Source organism: Artemia sp. Qi Xiang Cuo, chromosome 8 (assembly GCF_049724085.1).
Source record: "Artemia sp. Qi Xiang Cuo chromosome 8, ASM4972408v1, whole genome shotgun sequence".
Classification (NCBI taxonomy): domain Eukaryota; kingdom Metazoa; phylum Arthropoda; class Branchiopoda; order Anostraca; family Artemiidae; genus Artemia; species Artemia sp. Qi Xiang Cuo.
In genome coordinates, this window is record NC_142801.1 from 77,489,007 (window position 1) to 77,508,937 (window position 19,931).

The 19,931-nt window shown below is 35.4% G+C and overlaps 1 protein-coding gene across 7 annotated transcripts in view; it reads left to right on the forward strand.

The window, feature by feature from the left end:
- Positions 1 to 19,505, forward strand: part of LOC148949809 (rho GTPase-activating protein 21-like) — a 280,475-nt gene extending 260,970 nt beyond the window's left edge. For 6 of the 7 annotated variants that reach the window (XM_089093760.1, XM_089093758.1, XM_089093761.1 and 3 more), the window contains 4 exons: positions 147 to 700; positions 6,380 to 6,476; positions 7,760 to 7,851; positions 17,545 to 19,505. In XM_089093760.1, coding sequence (XP_088949886.1) covers positions 147 to 700; positions 6,380 to 6,476; positions 7,760 to 7,851; positions 17,545 to 18,039 — 1,238 coding nt within the window. In that variant the 3' untranslated portion in view covers positions 18,040 to 19,505. Of the gene's footprint in view, positions 1 to 146; positions 701 to 6,379; positions 6,477 to 7,759; positions 7,852 to 17,544 lie in introns of those variants that run through there. The other variant, XM_089093764.1, reaches the window with a different exon arrangement.
- Positions 19,506 to 19,931: the final 426 nt, after the last annotated feature.

Sequence of the window (19,931 nt, forward strand, 5' to 3'; positions counted from 1 at the left end):
TTTTATTTTTCCTAATTACTGTGAATCGATCAGCAAAATCAGAAAGAGATGAACATAAAAGAGGAATAAAAAAACAATACATGATATATCTGTTATCTTGCTTATGCTTGGTTTTTCCTATATTTATTGTCTTTATTATTTTTCAGCCGTTAGGGTAGCAGCATCTGACTTTACCCAGGGCCTGAAAAGTCTGAGCCTTCAAAGTGACGAGGACAACCCACCAACCACCACCCAGTCGTCCTCACAATCTGGTTCCTTTCACTTCTCAGATAATTTAAAAGTTCCAGATAAATTCAGTCAATCGGCAGATCAAGTGATGCTGTACATCGATGAAGATCTGTCAGAGAAACGTAACCTACCGTCGCCAGCAAATTCTTGCCCATTGTTGTCCCCAAATGTGATTCCGGATAGTCGTTATACCCCAGTGCGTAACGTTGGATCCTTTCCTTTTTGTCCGAACGACCAATCAACGCCTGTGGAAAAAGAGAACGTTGTCTCACCGAAGAGATCTCAAATACCAGTGCAAAGCAGAAGTGGCCCTCGGAGAGTGGTTGAGACTAGAATTATGTCTACCAGTCTACCACAGCCTTTGAGGACATCACAGCTGCGAAGGACTACCACAGCGCCTTTATTAAACAGAGTTGGTGCAGATAGCAGCTCTAGTTCTCTCTCAGCTGCAGCATCGCCCTTGTCATCCAAGGTAATTTATAGCAAATATTTTCTCCTCTTTTTTTGCTGACTGTGGATCCACTTTATTTGTCATGATAAGCAGAAAAGAGATTCCAGTGTAGATGTAAAAAGTAGGGTAAATGTAGATATAAAAAGTTGGGTAAGTGTAGATGTAAAAAGTAGGGTAAGTGTAGATGTAAAAAGTAGGGTAAGTGTAGATGTAAAAAGTAGGGTAAATGTAGGTGTAAAAAGTAGGGTAAATGTAGATGTAAAAAGTAGGGTAAGTGTAGATGTAAAAAGTAGGGTAAGTGTAGATGTAAAAAGTAGGGTAAGTGTAGATGTAAGGAAAATTTGTTAAATGTTTTCCAGGAGAACTGACTGGGATAGTCTTATGGACTAGTTTCACTAACCGTATCAGAGCCAACTTTGTAGCGTTGGCTCTAGTAAAGAGCCAAAAGCCTTCAATGTAGTATTTTTCTGAGAGCCACTTTGTTTGGATAAGGTGGTCGTGAAAACTTCTGAGGGAGCTCATTCGACTGGAAATTGAAAGTTTATGTTCCATTTTAACAGCCAAAAGTGATTTTAGGGTGATCATACTCCCTTCCTTGCGATTTTTTTTACCCTCCCCCCCTCTTTCTCTGTAAGTTCCGAAGACATTCCATCAAAACTGAGATAGCCATTTGGTTCAAAATCATCGACATTTCCAATCAGGTTCAGGTTTTTTTATTTACAAACTAAATACAACTACAATATGGGTATGCCCGGCTGTATTACCAGGCAACCAATAACAAATAAAAACAACCAAAACATAATATATAACTGTATTTGTAAACTATCACACTCTTTTCCAAATAAATAAAAAAAAATGTATGACTTACAAGTTACAAAGCATCCCCCCAAGCCAGCAGCCAAATGGAGAACAAACTAAAACAAAACACCAAAAATAGTGAAGTGAAGCCGTGGGGAAACCCTACCAAGAGAATGAGTCAGCGAGACGACCATAACTGAATTTAAAAAAAAAAAAAAAAATATGATCAAAGGGTTAATAAAAGACTTTTTAATTGCCATGGTTGAATCCATAATTGCCATGGTAAAAATCCATGGTTGGAACTTATATGGAAGAATGAGGCGATTATCAATCGATCCAAAGGCAATCTTTTCACGAAGCTACCACTACTACTACTATAACAACAACTATTACTACTACTACTACCCATGGAAACCCTACCAAGAGAATGAGTCAGCGGGAAGACCATTACTGAATTAAAAAGAAATAGTAAATAAATAAAAAATAAAAAAAGTAAAATGATCAAAGGGTTAGTAAAAGAGTTTTTAATTGTCCCCGCAGTATACCAACAGAAAGACCAATATTGAGACCCAACCCATGTACATTCCAAAGTTTGGTTATGCAGTGCCTGAGTAAGAACCTCGAACTCTCAGTGCACGCTCGGGGTTCAACATACTTAGAAGATCCCCACGTTCCATAATGATGCTCACATTGGTTAAATAGTTCCATGGCATAAAAAATTTTCGGTAGAATTTTAGCAAAATACTTAACACAAAACATCAATCCATGAAAAGATAATAATAATTCCACGGGTAAATATATTAAGGAAAGAATATTTACATTTAATTGGCGATTTTGATGGTAGGGATATTGGGGAGGGGATGAAAGTTTTCAGGATACGCAGTGCTTTATTTTGCTGCATTTGAAGGGGTTTTATACGAGTTTTAAATGTATTCAGGAAAATCAGGGGGCAATAACTCAGATAAGAATGGACTAGGGAAAAATATACCGATTTCATTGCATGAAAGGGTAGAATAAATTTCAAATGCCGCAATATTCCAACATTCCTTCCGACTCATATTCTGATCAACTAGCACACCTAGATATCTCATAGTAGATATACGCACTAAATAACTTGATTCATCAATGGGCAGTCTAATAAGTTCAAGTAATGACTGGTCAGTACAAAAGAAAATCATGAACTTGGTTTCTGACATATTAACAGATAATTTATATGCACTAAACCAAGTTTCTATCCTCTCAAAAGCTGCCAGCATATTCTTCTTAAGGGGCATTTCATCAGCACCGCACACTGTGCAGGCCGTATCGTCAGCAAATAGGACATTTAGCCCGATATCTTCCAGTGCCCTGTTGATGTCCTTAACATAAATAAGAAAAAGTAGAGGTCCAAGTATGGACCCCTGAGGAACGCCGACTTGACCAGTGATACCAAGGAACGAAGAGGTAGAATTTCCACCATCCACAAACTGACTGTGCCCAGTTAAATATGATTCAACCAGAGAATTTGCTGGTCCGCGTATACCCTAATTTTCCAGTTTACGAAGCAAAATTGCATGACAAATAGTATCGAACGCTTTTTTTTTATATCTATAAATATAGTAGCCGGAATTTATTTTTTATCCAAAGTGTCGTGTATAAACTGTTTGAGTGTCAGAATCGGAAGTTCAGAGCTATGACCCTTCCTAAACCCAAACTGAAGGTCATTAAATCACCCCCTCTTATCAAAAAACTTCAATATGCGGTTGTAAAGACATCGTTCAATTACTTTTGAGAATGAAGATAGGATCGAGAATGGCCTGTAGTTTGTTGGATCTTTCACGTCATCACCCTTATGCAGGGCTAAACACGTGCAGACTTTAAGCAAGTTGGGAAACGTCCACTTGAAAAATATAAGTAAATAACATGAACCAATAAATCCGTGACATGAAGCATTATCTCTTTCAATAGGCTTGTCGACGAGCCATCCGTACCTTCCGACGACCCATTCTTCAGTTGGTATATAACTTGCAGTAATTCCTCCGCTGACACTTGCGTTAGGAAAAGAGATCAATTCGACGGAGGCGGCATGGAAGTAGAATAAGCTGAATCGGGTAAACTTCGAGTTGGTGCCTCAAGCGATGTTACGTGACCAATATTTGCGATGTGCTCATTTATGACACCAACAACATTTTGCTTTCCTTTAACAATTTTCTTGTATTTTTGTGATAATATCTCTTCCGGAAGTTTTTTCTTTTTATTTTTCCAAGGCGTTCATTAATAATTAACCAAGACTTTTTTGGGGACCCTTCAGCATTTTGAAATTCATGATATCTTTGACTGCTTCGCTTGTCGCAGTAGCTTTGTCAGACAAGTTCTGTAGTGCAGAAATTTGGCCTGATTTTCGTGTGTAGGATCTGCCATGAATTTCCTGAAGATGTTATTTTTGGTATGGATGGAGGACAGAACAGCAGCTTCAATCCATGGTTTCTTTGGTTTAATATAACGCCTAGCTTGCCGGCTTGATAAAGGACATGCCTTATTAAGTACTATTTCGAACTGGTTGATGAAGTACTTAGTAGCTTTGTCCACGTCGTCACATTCTAAGCAGGGAGACCAGTCAACTTGGGACAGTAAACTTTTCAGTTTATCAATCGAAGCAGCGTCCAGTCTTCTTGACCTCAAAGAAGAGGGTTTACGGGGGGGGGGGGCGTTTGAAGGTCAGACATGATCATAAAATGGTCAGAAGTATCTTCAACTATAACGTTACAACCCATTGTCTCGAAATTTGTGAAAATATTGTCAATTAGCGACGCTGACGACTCCGTGACTCTCGTCGGGATCCGGCATGTTGGAAGCAAACCCGCGGACATACAAATCGTTACAAAGTCGACGGCAACATTATTCGAAATGACATGATTCATTTTTCGAATGACATGATCCCCCACAGGTCCTGCGGTAAGTGCCGTAGATAATGCAAATTGAAAATAGTAAGTAGTATATTAAGTAATAAAATAGTAAGTAGTAAAATAGTAAGTAGTAAGTAGTAATAGTAAATAGTAGAAAATAAAAATTAAATATTTTTTTTTTTATAATGGAAAAGGGAGCTGTTGCAATTTTTCAGAAACGGTTGAGGGTAATAAGTTGAAATTGGCGATATCCACGTTGTCAAAAGGATGTATGTGCAGTATGTCAGGAACAGTCACAGGCATTAAGTTGAAACTGTCAGGGAATGTTGAGGGAAACTTTGAACTAAATTAAAAGACGCTATATTAAACCAGGGTGTCAAAAGATCGTATCTGCAATACCTCAGGAGAAGCTACGGGTATTAAATTGAAGCTTTGTGAGATGGTTGAGGGGTATGTTGAACTAAATCAAAAAACATTATTTGCCTCCATTGTGTTTTTGTATTTTTAGCATCTCAGGAATAGCCAAGGGTATTAAGTTGAAACTTTAAGGAAATGTTATAGTGGGTGTTGAACTTAATTAAAAGTTACTATGTGCGTCCAAGTTTTTAAAAGGCTTTACCTGCAATGTGTCAGGACTGTCGGGAACATAGTTTGACATAGTCTCTAAAATCCAAGGATTCATATGCAAATGCATTAAGATTTTAAAACCTACAGATTTCATATAAACATTATAGCCATCTACTTGTAATTACAACAAAGCAGACGTCTTCAATGAATCATCATCTGTTACCCCAAAAAAAACACAAAATTTAACTGTCTTAACCTTTTATAGAGTTCATTTATAGAGTTTTTTTTTTTTTTTTTTTTTTTTTTTTTTTTTTTTTTTTTTTTTGGGTCGTGGAGTTAGAAAAGGTGGAGTTTTATCCCCTTATATTTTTCAAATGAGTTTGTCAGAGTGATTTCGTTTACTATCTGCAACCTTTATCTTGGGGGGGGGGGGGCAGGATGTGTGTTTTATTGCATATGCTGATGATATTATGTTGTTGAGTCGTTGTAAAGCTAGTCTAATTAAAACTTTCAGTTTCCTTTCCAGCAAGTTTAAAGATAGAGGCCTATCCATCAGTGTAAAAAGATGTCAATATTTTCCATCGCTGGTAATAATCAAGCTGAACTAATTTACTTAGCTGAACTAGTACTTCACAAACGGTTTCTGATACTGTTATTTATCCGGGGTTACCTTATTGTGCTTCAGCTTGATATTCGAAGTCAGTGCTAATTTTAAATATTTAAGAAAAATTAGAAAAAAATCGATGTATCTATCATGGTGATATTTTAGGTTTTCTTTTTAATACAGTTGCACTCCCTCATGCTCTCTGTCCCGCCCTCCTCTTTCCTGATTTTAAATTTTGCGATTTTTCTTCAATTTGTGTTTGCTATTTTAAATATTTTAAGTTTTTACTTGGTTTTTCGATTTGTTTTAGTAACACTGAATTAGTTTGGGATTTAAAATTAAAGAGCAGTTAGAATTAGCTATGATTAAGATAGATAATTTTTATCATAATTTTGAAAACATTCTCTCCATGTACAACCTTTTCCTTTTTTTTTTTTTTTTTTTTTTTTTTTTTTTTTTTTTTTTTTTTTTTTGCAATTTCATTGATAATTATTCCATGTAAGAATCGATCTTGATAGAAATAAATAAATAATATGTATATATATATATATATATATTCATATAAATACCTATATATCCTTAAACTATGGCTGACTTAGGTAGAAGTTTTGGAAAGACTAAGCGCTGCAAAGACAAAGTCCAAGACAGTCACACACAAGCACCCAATCCAACGTAGTATATACTCTTTGAACATTTTAGGGTCTTCGCATTGCATCAAAGAATAACTCCATCAATAGTGTAGGCTGGAATGGGGGGGGGGGCTTGTGTGGTTATGGATTGGCTTGTCTGAAAGAAATATGTCCGTAAGGTCATTAAAAAGATTTCTAATAGCTTTCATGATTTCAGATTGTGAGGCAAAGCACTTTCGACTCTCTAAAAGTTTCCGGTGCATCTCAGGACAAAGATTTCGCTTCCAAAGACGGTTGTAGTCCCTCCTTAAAAGGTCAGTTCTATTTGATATCTTTTTAATTGGCATTTTCCCATTCCAAAGGGCATTTTTCACCCTTAAATGCCCAAAGGTAAAATAAAATAATTGTTGGATGTATATGTCTTTTCTGGGCCCATCGACAGGAGCCAATGAAGAAGAAGAAGAAGTAGAAACCGCATCGAATGGTGTTTAAAAACAGTCTATAAAAAAATCCTAATTTGTATTATTGATTTATATCTACATTTGGATCCTAAAATAAGCTAATTTCTAAGTAAGCTAAATAATTCCTAGATTAGGCAAATTTTGAGCTTCTAATCAGCGCTAGTTTAAACTCATTCATAGGCCAATTTGAATGAGTATTGGGTCAAACAGAGTTTGAGTTAAATGAGGTTGGTTTGAAGGGGGGTTGTGTTAAATGGGATTGAGTTTGAGTTAAACGGGCTTAAGTTAGATCGGTCGAGGTGAACGGGGTTGAGTTACGCACACACCAAACATGAAACAAATCGATTATGAATAGGCTATTACAAGCTAATCGCAGTGTTAAATCGGCTGAGGTCGAATGTAGGGTGACTTTCTTAGCCAGTAGAAGTAATACTGTGCAATGAGGAAAGACTGTTTTTGTGTTGTTGTTTTTTTACATCTATAATTCTATATTCTTTTTTCTTTATACATATATTTCCATCCCCCGGCCCCCTGTCTATCGTCTTTTATCCCTGTAAGAGAAAGGTCTTAATCAACATCGAACAAGTAATTGGTGAGTTCCTTAACTTTTGTGCTTTCATATGTTATTCGTACGAATAAACCCTGGAGAATAACAGGCTATTACAAACTTTTCATAGAGTTAGATAACCTACTTTTCATAAAGTAGTTAGACAACTTTTCATAGGGGGTAGATTGACACACTGACTAACTCTCCTCCGCCCCCACCCTGATGCCTCGCAAGATGTTTTCAATCTAGTCTCTCCAAGACTAATAAAGGACACCCTTGCTCTTATCATCCTGTGGAAGAAACACATCTAAATCGGCAAGCTTCTGGACATAGCCTAGGATTATGTCCAATCATTATGATGAGGGAGAGCCTGAGATACAGTTAAATTGGACGCCACTCGGTAAATCCAGTAGATAGAAATTTTGTGAATGGAGTTTGAATTTTGTATTATAGTATTTAGTTCATAACAGGATACACATTCAACTATCAGCTATTACCTTTTCAATATATAGGTTATACTATTGATGTAGCAATAGTTAGGGATTATTTTTTGTTTCACGTAACAATGATTATTTCTCTGTTTTTTTAGGAGAAAAAGAGGTGATCGTCCGTCAAATAGAGACATCTCATCAGGAACCTGTTCTCGAAACGAGTTTAGATGAAAAACTGTCTTCCTACAAGGTAATACATTTATCTTTAAATGAAAGCAATGCTGTTGCTAGGGTGCTTATAGGCTTAAGGATCCAGAGAATGCATCCTTGTACATGCTATGTGATTATTAATGGAGAATCTAGCATGAGGATATTTGAAAAGATGTTTCAAAGAGCGTGGGAAACTATTAAGAGTGGAAACAGGCGCTAGTGTAGAAAAGAACAATCGCCAGCGCCATCTAGCACTTGGGGATTGTGCCTCCTTTTTAGAGCCTGCCACAAACCGCCACATACTATTCTTTTTAGGTACTTTAAATTGTAGGGTAGTCCTGTCGCGGTGCAGGGGTTTTATCTCAGCTTGGTAATATGAGACCCAAAGTTCGAATCCAGTTGTAGCAACACACCACAGGGCTCGGAATTTGATTCCAGTGATGAGATTATGCGAAAGTATCTCCGTATTAATCGAAACAAGAAGAAGACGAAAATGTAGGGTGGGTCAAATAAAGCTAATTCTGTCACTAGTAGGCCTACCAGCTTAAAGTCTATTCTATCCTACTTGACGTGCTAAGATTCTCCAAAACTATCCTTGGTCTACTTGGATACTGGATTTTGACGTAAAATTATTCTTTAAAACCAAAAAAGAATGATGATTCCATTATTACAAAGATATTTAAACTTTTACTTAATGTTTTTGGAAATTTTAGTCTTAATGAAAGTGCCAGACGCTACACGGTCAGTGGCGCTATTAGTTTTTGATCTCTTACTTTCCATAAATAACCATGATCCAGCTCTTATAAGTTTCCTATTCTTTCCGACATGTATAACAGGTTGATGTCCTGCTTGTGAATAGTACTTAAGAAGTACAAGGTAATCTTCTCTTGCCCCCCCCCCCCATATAAGGAACACTCCCAATTTGACTTATTCCCAAATCACCAGGAAACCTTTCTCCCTTCCCTTGCACTTTATCCCCCCTGGCTACCCTTCCAGTATGACTCTGGTTCTGAACATTCTAGTCATACATTTTCCAGCATGTGTTAAGTAGCAGAGCAATAGTGTAAAGTTGCTAAAATTTAGGAGTTAAGTTAGTGGTTACATACATTTATTGACTACAGCAAATGAGGACTTCAAAAATGAAGATGCTGTTGATGCTGACTTTTTTACTATCAAAATACCCAAATGCAGGAATTTTCCTGATGGGTGACGCAAACGATATAAGACTTGATTCTACATGTAACACTTTTAATTTAAAACAAATCGTTAATGTTCCTACTACAAAAGGCAATACTACTCTCGATTTAATTTGCACTAATCTTTCGAAGTTTTACAAACCCGTCTCCACTCTGCCCCCTCTAGGGGGTAGTTACCACTTTAGCCTTTTCCTATTTCCACTGGCTAAAGTTTAAAAGTTGTTTTTTATAAATGAACCGCTTACAGACTTCTCACAGACTCCCGACTTTTCAATTTTTGCTCCTGGATGACTACTGAAAATTGGTCCCCTATGAATAAGGCAAATGACGTAGACTGCATGGCTTTCTCCCTCCAAAATTTATTGAGGAGGAATTATGAATCCCACCTCCCTGAGAAAAAAATTTAAAACGTGTTCTACAGATAAGCCTTACGTTACTGAGTCTTTTAAAAAACTTAAAAAAAAAATCAAATTTTTCAAAGCAGGTCGTATTACTGAGGCTAATAGTCTAAGGAAGTTCCTAAAGAAAAAATTCAGAAAAGCAGCTTCTAATTATTATAACAGTAAAGTCAAAGATCTATATTCTAACAAGCCCAAGCAGTGGTACAGAAAAATTAAAAGAAATATGTGAAAAAGGTCCTTCTGACGTTAATTTTCCTCTCACTAAACTCTCTTATCGGACACCAAATGATTTTAACTTGTATCTTGAGCCCATCATTCAAGGTCTCCCGCCTTTCACTAACTCAAGTACAGACAGGCTTCCTAAAGATTCCTTTTCCTTAGTTTCTCCCTTTAATATAATAAACACAATTTTAAAGATTATAGATTCAAGTATTTGTACCTTTGAAATTCCACTTGACGTAATTAAAGCCTTTTCGGACAAAATTGTTGAGCCTTTATCAAATATTTTCAACCACATCACAAAATTTGGTAAATTCCCAAGTTGCTGGAAACAAGATTTTATAACACCTGTCCCTAAAAAATGCACCAGTCTGACTTTCGCCAACATTCGCCCTATTATACTCACTTCAGTTTTTTCCAAACCTTATGAAGATTTCCTCTGTGACTGGCTTAAGGATAAAATTTGTCCGCGTATTGACACCCGGCAGTTTGGTAACTTAAAGAAAAACTTCCACCACCCTACATTGTGCACTTAATGCATACCATCGTAAGTAACCTTGATAAACCAAATGTTTGGCTGAACCTTGTCTTAGTTGATTTCCAAAAAGCTTTTGACCTGGTTGACCACACCACCCTAATTTGTTCACTACTGGTTAACTTTAAACTTGATCCTCTGTTAGTAAATATTGTTATATCGTTTCTTTCAAATACATCTAAAGTTGTCAAATATAAAAATATTTTCTCTAACCCCCTCCCTATATATTGTGGAATTCCTCAAGGAACTTTATTGGGACCACTTTAATTTCTAGTCATGATTAACGATATTGGTAAGGACTTCCCCCAAAAGTGGAAATGCGTGGATGACTTGTCGATCCTCAAAGTATGTCACAGGAATATTAAAAGTGACCCCCTTGAAATTCTAACCAACATTTCGGATGAAGCTAAGAACCTAAATATGAGAATAAATTCCACTAAATCAAATATAATGACGATAAATTTCTTGAAATCTACTCCCGCCTTCCTTGACCCTATCCCTCAAGATATTTCTGTGTCTTCCTTTAAATTACTTTGGGTTACAATTTCCTCTAATTTAAAGTGGGATATCCACGTGAAAGATATTGTCCGTAGAGCTAATGCGTCCATGTCTCTCCTTAAGCTCTTGAATAAATTTAACGTCCCCCCATCCCATTCTTTAAGGATTTATACTTCCTTTGTCCGCCTGCATGAATATGCTTGTCTAGTTTGGCATCCTGGCATCTCCCGTGATGAATCAGATAAAATTGAATCTATTCAAAAAAGAGCCCTAAGAATAGCTTTTAAAGAAACTTTGGTACCATATTCACTCCTTTTAAAAAAGGCCAAGCTGGAAACTCTTGAGCACAGGAGAGGAACGCTGTGCCTCCGTTTTGCCAAAAATGCAATAATAAACCCTCGCACGGAAAACATTTTCCCCAAAAGACACTCCCCATCCAGACACCGCCTGCCACGTACTGTTTCTGAACCCGTCCCTATCTTGTCCCCCTATCCGTTGTTTAGCCTCCAGATATGAAAAAACCTTTGTTCCCTTAATAATTGAACAAAAAAACCACCTTTTTTTTTTGTTTTTTTTTGTTTTTTTTTTTTTGTACTGATGATACCCATGCTTGTGTCCGTTTTGTTCTTCCGTTTCCTCCCTTTTTATATACTCTCTTTTAAACCATTTTAACAATATTTTTATCTAAATTTTTTTTTTTGGTTTTGTTTTAGTTTATGCCTTTTTAACTTTCTTACATTTGACACTTTTTGTTTTTTAGACTAATGAATGATATTGTTGTTTTTGGCATTGTTGCCAGGTTTTTAGTTGTTGTGCTGTTTTTATGTTTTTTTTATTATATGACCCCGAAATGTGAATTCGGCCCTTCGGGGCTTGTGATAGCAATTTTTTGAAATAAATATCTTATCTTATCTTTCTCTTTTAACATTACTGTGTAATGAAGAAATAACGACAAGTTCCGCTGAAAGAGATTAGGGAGAGTAAAACCAAAGACAAGAAAGAGAGAGAGAAACAGAGACGTCGAGGGCTTATTACGAGCTACCCTCGTAATATATAAAGATATTAAAGATATTAATTATAATATTTTAAAGATATTATACCGAGCTGATGTAAAGCTCTGCTTGCGAATTACTCTAAGTAAGTACAAGAGTAACAAATATTTCTTTTAGTATTGCTTTGTAATGACGTTATAGAAAGGTTTTTATAAAATAGATTTGATAGAAAGGAGTGGAAGAGAAAGAAAGCTTGCTCTTGAAAACTATAAATTTTTTTACATCAAATTCTTACTAAAAGCTTTCGAGAATAAAGCTATAAAATAATAATCCGAAATATGTCATTTTATACCGTTCTTCGGGTCTTTATATGCCTTGTTGGAACAGAATTGTTATTCTTAAATCGAATCTGAATTTTTTTAAATTGGCTTTTTTATTATTATTTTTTATTAAATAAATTTGAAATGCTCAGCTTCAAATTTATTTATATTAAATATATATAAAATTATAATAACCCATTAGTAATTGAACCCAGAAGCCAGGTTTGTCTAGGGGGATAGTAAATTGAGAACAATATTTCATAACAATTAGGAAACATTAATTAGATGCAAACAGAACATAATGGGGATTAGGAGAAAATCCATATTAACCATTTCGGTTACCTATAAAGAGACGGACTTTGGAGACAAGGAAAGACTTGTAATTTGGGGTACAATTCTACCTAAAATTATGAACTCCGGCTAGCAAGGGAGAATATATACCGGATTTAGTCTTTACTGTATATGTTTACTTAAGTTTACTATTGCACGCTTTTACTATTATTATTTTCTATTTTTATATTTTTTTATGTTTTTATATTTTTTTTTTATATTATTATTACTATATAGTTTTACTATATATGTTTACTAATGCACGCTTTTACTATGATTACTAATTATTTTTTTGCATTTTTTTTTGTTCTAATATTATTATTACTATATAGATTTTGCTGTATATGTTTACTTACGTTTACTATTGCATGCTTTTAGTATTATTACTAATTATTTTAATGTTAATATTATTTAAGCCCCCCAACATCTGGGATAAGCTACAGCCAAAAAACCTTAGTGCAAATCTTGTGTAGTTTGTAGATAGCTTTTATTGCAGGGTTGCCAGTAAAAAAAATCGACAAATTATTTTCTTGAAAATGAACTATTGGTCGATCATCTATTCTCGTCGAATAGTCGTAATGGTAATCATTTAATGTCAAAGAGTGTCACGTTGACCTAATTAGATTTATTCAAGTGAGCTTTCTTTCTTTCTTTTCTGTTAATTGTTGTACAACAGCTTTGGCGAATAAATGTAATGATAGCGACCCCTTTGTCCGTTGACCATGCTCAGGGGAGTTTTTTAACGACAGGATTTGACTACAGTCAAAAGTTTTTTTTTTACTGAGAATTGATTAAAAAAAACTTTCCGAAAAGAAGTTTTTCGAAAAAAAAGTAAGGGTCCTATTAAACTTAAGATCAGCCGAAACAAAAACATATTAAAATTCAAACTGAAAACGACAAGAAATCACTATTAAATGAAATAAAACCCAAAAGGAACAGAAAGTAAATAAGCAATGATAGCAAACAAACATATAACAGGTACTAATATAATGCAATAACTAAATCTTAAAACTAATAGAACTTAAATTGAGTATGCGGATCAAGCTAAAAATGAAAAAAAAAAGTCATTACATGCAAGAGTTTGGGTTTTGCCTCCTTCCCTAACTTTATAAGTCTAAAATCTTCTGCGTTATTGGTGCTTTACTGAAAGCGAAATTATAAATATTAACTTTTGCTTATTACAACATTGCAAATAAAATAAAAAATTACAGTAAAATTAAATTTTTGACTGATGATTTTTCAGCAATTAATATCTTTACACATCATTATCATTATACATTAAAGTTTCAGCAAAGTGTGTAGAATTTTCAGTACTTTTCCAGAAAAAAAAGTTTTTTTTCTTGATGATGTACATGGTGTCAAAATGAGACAATCCCAGCTGGAAAAGTGAACTTTAGCAGAAAAATTTTATTTCTTACTCCTGCAGAACATTACATTATCTCTAAAAGAACCGGGATAAAAACTTCCGTTTCTCTTTTAGAATTCTTGGAATAAATTCTGTGGATCTCGAATGCCAAATCCTAATTTTTGGGTTGTTTTCTTGAATTTTTGAATTGATGCCTGTTGTATTCTAATCGGGTAAGGCTTTATCCGCAAGATGACATGAACTTGTTTGTATACCAAATTGATTCGTGCATTTCTAAATAATTTCCGAAGTTGTCATGACGTATCAATTTTTTTAAATCTTAGAGGTAACCTTTATCTGTTTCTCCGGCGTTGATAGATAGATCTTGATGTTCTATGAAATGGTGCCAACATTGATTTTCTAAAAATAACATTCGTTCAACGACTTTCAAGTTTTGATTCTGCGAATTCCCTACACATTGTCTAAGTTAAATACCCAACTTCGAAGCTTAACTTTTTAGAAATTGAATAACTTTGAGTGCTGATAGAACTTCATGTTATCTCTACGACAACTTCACCGAAATTTTTCAATCTCATAATAGTCTAGGAAACAATACCGAAAGTCCTGATTTCCAAACTGAAGCTCCGTTTTTTTGTTTTTTTTTCCTAAGTTTTTATTTTGATGTTTTGTTATATTTTAGACATAAAACGCACTGAAAATTAAGGACTTAGACGTGCACTCTTTTATATTCGCAAATGAGCCGCACACTAAGAAATAAAAACTTATAGAATGGACCGTTCCATGGTTGTTCATTAACTGCAGTAAAAGTACACAGTCTTAATAGGGGTAAAAACAAAAATTTTGCGGACAGTGTTTAATGGTTTCTTCGTAAACACAGAACTTATTTCAGAAGTTCTCTAATTATACGCTGACCTTAAAATAATAGCTTAAAATAATCATAACGTATTTGCAAACGTGACACGGGAGCATATACATTTATTTCCCGCGAGATATAGTTCCGTGTTCTGTTCCGTTACTGTGGCCCGTGGATCACAGTTGTGGAGAACACTCCAGGGGGCTTGGGTTGTAGTGACTAGGGGCGTCCCGAGGGGGGGGGGGGGGAGCGGGCCACGCCATCCCCCCCCCCCAACTATTCTGGCATTAGGTAAAATTTTCACCGAAGGCAAAAATTTCGGCAGAAATTTTGCAAAATCGGCTGAAATTTAGAAAAATTCTTAATTTTTGCAGAAAATTTGGCATAAATCAGGTAGCGATTCGGTAAAATTTATGAAGATCGTCCCCCTCCCCCAATAAAATGAGCCTCGGAACGCCCCTGGTAGTTACCTGTTGATAATGATAACATAGCACGATGCCCTTTCAAATAACTTTCTTTCCTTGTTTATTCATAAGATAGGATTAAGTCATCAGTGTTCATTCATGTTGAAAAAGTTTTACAATCTCTAAAATTTTGCTCAGTTTCTCTATCATTTTTTTTTCTACGATGCATTCATTTTTCTTGCACCTTGCTATGAAATGATATCTAGGTTGATCGTGCTTTCTGTACGGCTTGTTTTTCCATTTGTGACATGTCACTGGTATTAGTAGGAGAGCACAGATCAATTGCATCCCTTTGTTGGTGAAAAGTTCATGGCCTTTGGCAAGGTATTACCTTCTTTTAAGTCAGAATTTGGAATATGCTCACATGTCTCACATCATCTTATATCTTTGAATATCACCACAAGGTGTACCTAGTGAAACTCACATTCGGATATCATATCACTGCTTCTGCTATTCAAGAATTTTCTGGGGCTTTCCCGAATCTCCACGAAAGAAAACATGATTCTCCCACATCTCCCGAAAATCAATGTTAATGAAGATTAACGATTTGTAATTTGCGAATGTTAACTTTCAAGAAGATTCCGAAGGAATCATTTGAAGGACGAATGGCACCCCTTTACTGGTGAGAGGTGCATGGTCTTTGTTAAGTTGTTACCATTTTTAGATGAAGAACTTCAAACATAATCACATGTCTCCTGTCCCCACTCTCGTGGTCACATAACCTCTGGCTTTCTATCTCCGTTAACAAAAACGCTAACTTTAGTGCAGTAGTTCATGAATGATTCTTAATCTTCTAGCATACCCCTACATCTATTTGCCAAATTGAAATTTCGACCTACTTCAACTCGGGTCATTTACTCTCTCTAAAAAGCTATTGGTAGTTTTATCAGCTTTTCTCATACCAGCTGTTAACTTTGAATATAGTCCTATGCTTCTTGTCACCCCCTCTTGTGATCAAACACAGGTATTGTATCCTAAACCAAGGATATCAAAATGAAAATGTTTTCCTCTTAGGTAAATTTACGACAGAAACAGGGATTTTATATATATATATATATATATATATATATATATATATATATATATATAAAAAAAATTAGTTGTCTCAAAATTATGAAGTTTTCTGGGAGTACCACTATTTCCACGTTGAAATGTGAGAATAGATAAGCAAAAAAAAGCTAAATTTGACAATGCTTTTCGCCCTTAAAAATTCGAACTAAAACAATCCGGTGTTTTCCTATAGACTTTTTACCAAATTGAAAATACAGGAAAATTGTTATGAGATAATTTCAAAGTTTATCTTTCCTGGATTCATACCCATGTGCTTACTTTGAAGAAAAATACCCATTTTTCTCGCCCGGAGGAAAAAATGGGTGGAGCAAACTCCCCGTGTCACACCTACAATATACTTACTCTTTTTGGCTGTTCTATATTGGTGAATATAGGTTGCTGAATGCCCATCTACCAACATCTCTTCTGAAACGTTCTTCAGTTAGCTTAAACTCGTGACCTCTCAGGTTATTATTCTTGAATGTTATTATCTCTTCTAGAGGGATGTTGTCGTAGTATCTGTTGGGAGCGACAATTTTTTCAAACGGTCTTGGTATGATAAGTCTCTAAGTGATGGAACAAATTTAGTAGCCGTCCTTTGGATTTTTTCTATTGTATTGCTGTCTTTTTGAAAAAAATAGTCTGGTTGTTGTATGACCGTATTCGATCATTGGTCTCACTAACGATTTGAAGAGTGTAGAAAACGGTGTTGAGTTAGTAAGAGAGAAATTTCTTAGAATAATTCCCAAGACTTGTGATGACTTAGAGATTTATTTTGTTTGCGACGGGAGGTTCTGTTTATTAACCAGAGGAAATATCTAATATAAAAGTATTTAATGAAACAGGTCAGGTGATCAGTAATTTAATTCATGGTCATATGCTCTAAGTTTGTTGAGTCATCTTAAATCATAGTTTCTCAGAATGAAAGATACAGGCCCTGTGGGAATTGAGGTTGTTGCATGGGACAGTACTGCTCTTGACATAAGTGCCCATTTGGCTAGGGCAGATCCTACTTTCCTGTCGTCCCTTTCGTAGATGAGTTCTATTCATGCCTATTGCTGTAATTACTGTAAAGTGTGCTCTTTTTTCCAATTTTTTTAGTCCCATCTTTAGTTCATTCAGCAATGGACTCATTCTTGAGTCAATTTGGCTCTATGATTCCTTTCATCCGCATGAAAACCTCTTCTTGGGGTTCAAAATTACCCCTTCAATTTATTCAAGAATAATAAAATATTAAAATCTTTCTTTTTGGAAATGCTCCTTTTTGGTAATTATTTGGTAAAAGCGTGCCTCATTGCAATATTTGTATCATCTGGCATGTAGATGGTTTCTTTTGTCATTGAAAGAAAATCCAAAACCCTCATTAGCCTGTCTCTTTCCTCCCCCAATATGTCCATTCAATTTACACCCATGACGGCAATAATGGTCAGTTTTAATCTGTTAAAAAATCTGTAAATTATATAAGCATGGTCATATAACCCTCAATCAAAAATGTTTCTTTTTTTGTAGGAAAACCAAGATCCCGACCAAACTCTGTTGAAACGTCTTTCTCTGTCAGAAGATCGTCGTCGACTAAACGACGTCCGAAATCGAGACCCAAAAGTTCGACGTTCCAATTCATTAACAAAAGATGAAAAAACAGAATCGAACAATAAAGCTCGTGAGTATCACCGGCGCACCGATTCAAATCGCTTGCACGAAACGCGACACTCCCGCAGTCTAAGAGTCCGTGGCACAAGGGACTCTGGACTAAAACGCAGACATACAGTGGGTGGAACTCGAGACTTTGATAAGGTTCGGTTTCGTTGGATGGTCTACGAAAAGCCCAATACGGAGGAAAAAGTTTCTGCTTGGGATCAACTTCAACCTTTAGTGAATGATGAGGATTTGAATATCGATCGGACTCTTCGGGCTTGGATGAGAAAAGAGAGGTTAAGGACGAGTAGCCCTGAACTTATGAGAAAATCGGACACAATTGTACCAGAGCCATCAGCTGAAAGCTAGTTCGTGTGTCTTTTTTTTTAAGTGTGCAATAATCATCGATTTTACGAATGACAGCGCTTATTTTGTTGCAATTTTCAACTGCGAAATCATAGTGGTCTATAGTTTTAAAGCGATGTTTTTTTCTTTTATATGTTGGCCGGGAAACATAGTAACATGTAATAAGGGATTGAAAAAAAAATAACAAACAAACAAACAACACGGAATTGACTAATAAAAAAAAGCGTTAAAATTTAAAACTTGTTTTATAATTTTTAGATAAATGGTCGTTATAACATGGGTTATATCCATTTTAATAAACTAATGCTTGAACAAAGTTGCTGAGGGGGTGGCATCTCTCTCAAAAACTAACTGAGAATACTTCATATAGTTATTTCTAGAATTTTTCGTGTTACGTGATTAAGCCTTTTTGCAGCCAGACACTGACACGCTTTCCGACAATTGTGAATAAAAGAAGTGGCGTTAAAAAAAGGAAAACTTTGAAATTTGAAATTTGGGAGGTATTTTTGAAATTCTAATATAGCTGTATATGACCTTGTTACTAACATGATTGCCCAAACATGTCTGAAGAAAATTCTTTTTAATCCCTTAAAAGGGTCAGTATCATAAGTGCACATAAGTCTTTTTTCTTATACTTTTTCACTCCAAGAGGCTCATAACTGTGACCGTCTGTGCATGTCTTGATAAGTTAGAATAATTTTGTCATTTACGCTGCACTCATTTACAACATTTATTTTAACTGTAATTCTTATTGTTCTAATACCTTATAAAATACCTGATTTTTTAAGACCTTTATTTTGCTTTTATGTATCTTTGTTGAAATTGATTTGCAAAACTAGGGATAAACCAAAAAAAAAATTCTTGAATATGGAAAAGAATGGGACTCCACGGTATTTTAAAGAGATTAAGCTTTAGTTTGGCTTCTTCAGCTGAATATTTTTACTGACAGATGGCTGATAAGGTAGGAGAAGAGTCGTGGATAGAGAGAGCTCCTCCCCCCTCATTGAGAAGTAAAATTTCTAGTTGAGATGTACTATTAAATAGAAAATGCTAGAACAAATTGCCCTTGGCAGGATCGGAACCCAGTAGATACGGGGTGTCTACTCTTGGACTAACACAGACGACACCTGGCCATTTTACGGAGCGTTTTAGTGTAGACTTGGCCTTCCGCGAGATAAACAAACCAATAAACTGGGATATAATTTTATATGACTTTTTCACCATTCAGCTCCTCCTTGGAATATCAAGATTTTTAAGCTATCTCAGTAATTTCATTTTAATATTTTGTACTCCCTATCCTCCCATCAAAGGTGTTTATTGGAGAGAAAGGAGGAGTAATTGCCCTTTGGGTAAAAAAAAAAATCTTGTATTTTCGTTATAAGCATCGAAAAAACAAATCATCCCTATATTTTGAAGAAAAAAACACTCTTTTTGTGTCCTCAATTAAAAAAAAAAAAAAAAAAAAAAAATCTAACCTACTCTCTACACTTTCGTGAATTGGCTCCTCTGTCTCCTCAACCTGAAAGTAAATTATGGCACAAAATTTATAATCAGGTGTTGGGGTGTTAATTGTTGAAAGGCTGACTCGAGTTTCTCCTGGGATTGCTGATTGAATGAATACATGAAAAGAAAGGCATTCATTTCGATTCTGGAAAAAATTAGGTTTTGGAGAGAATTATCGGGCTGTAGGGAATTCATATTACCTTTGCAGTTGCTTGGTAAAGTTAATATTATAGTCTAGCATTACTAACTTGTTACACTCTAGTTTTGAGTGAAATTTATTAAAACAAATCATTATCTAGTTCCATATGTTGTTAGTTGAGTAAAAGAATTTGTTCGGGGAAGATTGGGGGAAGATTGATTCGGGGCCTGGCCCTGATTCGGGGAAGATTGGG